The 5,536-nt window shown below is 34.3% G+C and overlaps 1 protein-coding gene across 2 annotated transcripts; it reads left to right on the forward strand.

The window, feature by feature from the left end:
- The first annotated feature begins 1,894 nt into the window (after positions 1-1,894).
- LOC116853678 (protein ALP1-like) lies at positions 1,895-4,149 on the forward strand. Of its 2 annotated transcripts, XM_032834840.1 has the most exons (3): positions 1,895-2,335; positions 2,574-2,924; positions 3,019-4,149. In XM_032834840.1, exons 2-3 carry the CDS (start codon positions 2,600-2,602, stop codon positions 3,954-3,956), a joined length of 1,263 nt encoding a protein of 420 aa, XP_032690731.1. In that variant the 5' UTR covers positions 1,895-2,335; positions 2,574-2,599; the 3' UTR covers positions 3,957-4,149. The 2 variants fall into 2 exon arrangements, with proteins under 2 accessions (XP_032690731.1, XP_032690730.1); XM_032834839.1 differs by having other exon boundaries at positions 1,895-2,924.
- The last annotated feature ends 1,387 nt before the right edge of the window (positions 4,150-5,536 follow it).

Genomic DNA, 5,536 nt, shown 5'->3' on the forward strand with positions numbered 1-5,536 from the left:
ATTTTATTGGAATTTAAACATTATTGGTAAGTACATTCGTTAAGGCTTGTACTACAGCTCGCTCACTGCTATTTAGATCGTTCTCAGATTTAATTTCGGATACCGGGACTTCTTGGCCTTTTGATTTTAATTCTAAATATTCTGGTACTTCTTCGGTTGCCTGTGGCGTCGGCGCGACGGGCCGCGATGGCAGTGGTCGTAGCGACGCGCGGTTTTCGATAAAATAATTTCCTGAATTAATTACGAAATACCCTCTTTCTGTAGGGTTCGGCGAGCTGGGTGTTATAGACACGGGTACACCTTGTGCTGTAGTACGTGTAAACCACCTTTGTAGGCGTTCTCTATATTTCCTGCCGCTTCGTTTCGGCATCTATTTATTTAAATGAAACTCGAATTTATATCGTTAATTTATCTCAATTAATATGTTCCGTAAGAGTGACTTCTAATAGGTAGAGGTTGGTATAAAGCAGGATAGCTCGAGGAGGTTCAGGATAAAAGGTAATAAAGTCGCCCTTATGGTAACCCGATATGGGACCTTCTGGTCTGTACTAAAGAATCAGCGAGACAAATTGTTATATTTATGTGGTTTATCTTTATTAAATGGTTGTAGGCAACGTATTGCCGATTGATTATAAAATTCGTGTAACGAGATAAAAATTATTTTATATTGGCAGTGAAGGGCCAACTAGACTTTTTGGTATAAAAACATTTAATATAATATTTAATATAATAGTGTGGTTGTATGCAGTAGACTTACGGTTACTTTATAGTAGAATGGCGTGTGTAGATCTTATCGTTATTCGCCAGGACACGCTCGCAAGTGGTTCACATGGTTAGCTGGTCGTCAGAGGGAAAAAAGGGCCCGGACGGTGGCCTTAAAGTAGCAGGCGAAGGGCGGTGTGGAAGTTGAGTAACTCGGCGTCGTCCCCGTTATAGTGTGGTACACTCGTGTATTTATGCAGATAATCTCCCGAACAAATGCTTCGATGCAACGGGCCGGCGAGATGATTTAATACAGATATAGAAATAAGTATATTTACGTGTAAGTGTATAGGAACGTGCGCCTACGTAACTGGTATGCGTTTTACAATTTCCCGTGCGAATATCGAGTTGGTGTTGTGTGTGAATATTGAAGAAAATTGTCATTGAACTCTTAAACTTATGTGCGTCTGTACGTGAAAATTCTATTTAGTATTTTCGAATGTGAATTACGTAAAGATTATCAGAAAAATATCAAGGAACTGTCATATGTCTGCCGCAGAATATTCAGTGTAATACTGTGTCGAAGAATTATAAAAGAATTAATGTGAAACTGTTGTAAAGTTATATGAAATTCTGTGTGTTTCTAAAATTATATTTAACACTGCGAAAATTGTGTGAAACACTGCGCAAAAATTACGTGTGTGTCGTAAAGAAAAAATGTTGAAGAATTGCTGCGCAAAATTATATGTGTTACTGTCTGGAAAAAATGTTGAAGAACTGCTCTTTGTGTAAAAATTATGTGTAGCACTATGTGTGAAATTATAAGAAAAGACTGTCGCAGAATTATATGTGGTGTGTGAGAAAAATGTCGAGTAACTACTGCCCGCGCGCTCCGGGAGTACGGTTTATATAGGGCTCCGGCGGCTTCCGACGGCGGTCGGGCTGCAACGCCGAATTTCAGGGTGGCATGGTGGTCTCGAGTCGGCCTTCATTAAAGGATTTCCACTGCTCTTCAGCTTCCTGGTACTGCATGCGGGTGGTTGAATGACGTGATGTACCGTGGCGTGATGCATAGCGACGCGATGATGTCATGCCGAACGCGTTTGTTCGTGTCCAAGCAAGTTCACTATGCGAATATTCTATATTATTCTAATTATATTGGGTGCTTTCCAATTGCTTAACACATCTTGACATATACGTACACAGAAATGCACAAAGTGTAACGTTGTGCATAACTTGATTGGAACAATGTGTGTACTAATGTTGGCTAGAGTTAGGATTATTTTTCATCACTATGTCCATGCTTTGGTATTCTTTAATTCATGGCTGAAATATTCACCATCTGCGTACTTTTTAGGTTGATGACAGAAAACAAAACTGATGCGTGTAGTCGTGGATGTAAAGTAAGACAGAGAAAAACTTATACGTTATATATAAGTTGTGATTTACAATTGTGTAAATGCGAATATTAGTTTTTTTTCGCGAATATTATTATATATTTTTTTCCTTTGCCTTTACGTCCAAGACTACGACGCTACGTCTCGTTCTCTGTCATCAGGTTAAGTTTTTTAATTCATTATTGAGAAGACCAGCACCACATTTTGGAAAAGATCTGGATATTTTAATAAAAAAAGGGTACTTTATTTTTAAAGTATCCCAGATAGCACAAATTTCCAAATAACTTTTTAAAGAATTCCAAAAGTGTTCTGGAGGACTTGGGAACTCTTTTGGAACTTCTGTTTCAGAAGTCTTTCAGAGATTTGTGTGTGCTATATGGGATTTTATTTATTTTAATGTATTTTGTATATTAATAGATTGTTTATTAATAGATTTTGTAATGAAACCAACCTACATTATTTAATTATTTATTTCAGATATATATAACATGTAAAATAACATGTGCAAAATGTCACAATTAGAAATGGAAGATAATATAATTATAGCAATTGCTGCTGATTTGTCATCTAGCTCTGCTAATACCAGTTCAAGTTCAAATATTTTAAATGACAGCATTAGTGAGATAATCGACTCTAACGAATCTGATACATCTTCCTCAAGCGAAGAAGTTGGAGATGATATATTATTTCCATTGTATCAACTTCTCATGCGTGGAAGGAGACGTAGCAAAGTTCAAGGCTTCCTCGACACTGTTCAGTTATATAGTGATACTGTATTCAAAGAGCATTTTAGATTAGCGCGACATACAGCATATCTTCAAATAAGTAAACAAGTATTCTATATTATTGACATATTTTATTATATTATGTATTATTTATATAGTATATTTTTAAATTTATGTGTCATTCATATTTGCAGACTTGCTGCAGCAAAGCGATTTTATCCCATCTCATTCTTCTGGTGTACGTAAAATCTCTGCTGAGTGGAGTTTTCTTATATTTCTTTGGTATCTCGCAAATACTGAACCATTACGAACCTTGGGAGATAGATTCGATGTATCCATATCCTCGATTTTTCGTGTAATACATCGTGTTGTGGAATGGCTCCTATCAAGACTGGATGAAGAGATAATATGGCCAGAGAGAAATGACGCGATTCTCAAGACATCTCAAAAATTTGAGGCAAAACGAGGAATACAAAAATGTATCGGAGCAATAGATTTCACGCATATCACAATTCGACAGCCTGTTGATCATCCTACAGACTATTGCAATCGAAAAAGGTTTTTCTCTGTCATATTACAAGGTGTTGTTGACGCAGATATGAAATTTACGAATATTTACTGTGGAGAACCAGGTTCACTGCACGATGTACGTGTTTTAAGAAGGTCGTTACTCTATATTACTGCTCAAGATAATATAAAAAATATTTTCCCTAATGGAACATGCATAATAGGTGATTCAGCCTATCCGTTGCTACCATGGCTTGTACCACCATTCAGAAATAATGGAAATTTAACAATACAACAGTCTGAATTTAATGTTTTACATTCTTCAACGCGGATGGCAGTAGAAAGAGCGTTTGGCTACTTGAAAGGACGTTTCCGTCGTTTGAAATTTTTAGAATTACTTAATATCGAATTCATCCCAAAATTAATAACAGCCGGTTGTATTATGCATAATATTGCTATAAAAGAAAATGATGAGAACGAATTCTTTGCTGATGACATTAATGACTCTTTCATAGATAATGCCGCGAATGACAACTGTGAAATTAACAATTTGCATGTTAACAGAAATAGAAATGAAATAATAGATCGGAGAATGCAAATGTTCTATGAGCTATTTCCAGATTAGTTATAAAAATGCTGCAATTTAATAATTTTTGTAATTTTTCTGTTTACTTTTTAATTTAAAATTTAAAAAAATACAAATTTTTATACTTTGAGGAACATCTTTTTATTTATTTTAACCACAGCCTTTAAAAACATGAATATAAAATGTAATATTTTGATATCTACATTTTTTACATTGTATCTAATGGTTTACATTTCCGCAATATTAATTGCTTTATTATATTAATTATAATAAATGATAAAAAAATTTCAATATCTATATTAATCTAAACATAAAATGTTAATCTTACACACGCACACACACACACACACACACACACGTGTGTGTGTGTGTGTGCGTGCGTGCGTGCGTGCGTGCTGCGTGCGTGCGTGTGCAAAATTAACATTTTATGTTATATATATATATATATATATATTTAAGAATACAAATAATTAAATAAAAATAAAAATCTTCAGAATAAACAAGAACAAAAATATCTATCCATACATATCATTTTCACTAAAATAATTTTTTATAACATTGAAATATTTATCTCTCTGAATAATAGAAAAAATGAAAACAAATATAAAAATAAAATAGGAAAAATAAAAGAAATGTATTATTGCCGCATATAAAAATATTATCAAGTAGGATAAATCAGACCATCTGGTGCGATTGAAAATCGTTACATAATTTGCCAAAACCAAAGATTTTTTCAATCAGATATGTCTAACAGTGGTGCATCTTTATCTGATTGAATGAGACTATTATGCATAAAATATTCGTATTATTTACTCAACAAAACATTATTTATTTAGTAAAAACTTTAAAAATAAAAAAAAATATATGCGAACTTTTCATATTTTTCAGTCTTCATACGAACTATCTGTATCAGTGTTAAGCCTCTTACTGTGAGATGAAGTACGAGTTTCTAATAGCTCTCTAAGCAATCGACATTTCTGTTTCTCAATGTTTAATTTGTCTCGGTGCCATTCTGCTACTTCCTCCAGCTTACGCTTAGCAGTGATTTGTTTAACATCTAACTGTCTTTCTTTTAGTGCTATCAATTTCCTTTTCATTTGCACTTCTTCTGCTTTTCTTTTCTCGTAAGCTTCCTGTTTTTCTTTTCTCACTTTATCTCTATCTATTTCATTTTTTAAATGCTGTAACCATTGTTTTTCCAGCTCTATTTTACTTGCCGCTGTTCTGCTCCCTGTGCCATGTTGAGGACGTTTACTCTTTTGTGTGTTGCTTACGGATGTGGAACACGTAGTTATTTCCGTGTTTGAAGATATCACCTTTTCAAGAACTTGCTTATTTTTACTCGATCCACTTTCTGATTTCGATAGGTACATTAGTTTTTTAGTACTATCAATGCTTCCAGTACTAGATGTGCTCGGTGATGGAATTGATGTATCGCTTTGTGCCATGGATGTTGAATCAGATATCTTTTTATCAGGTAGTGGTGACAACGCAGTTGATGGTTTTGATTTCGGATTCTTCCTAGCAAAAGTTGATGATATTGTATGTTGATTGTGTACCGTTCTCCGATCACCAAGAATATTTTCCATATGATCAAAAAATTTAAATGTCATGGCACC

The sequence above is a fragment of the Odontomachus brunneus genome, unplaced genomic scaffold (assembly GCF_010583005.1).
Source record: "Odontomachus brunneus isolate Ranch 3 - 2012 unplaced genomic scaffold, Obru_v1 Obru_scaffold_441, whole genome shotgun sequence".
Classification (NCBI taxonomy): Eukaryota; Metazoa; Arthropoda; class Insecta; order Hymenoptera; family Formicidae; genus Odontomachus; species Odontomachus brunneus.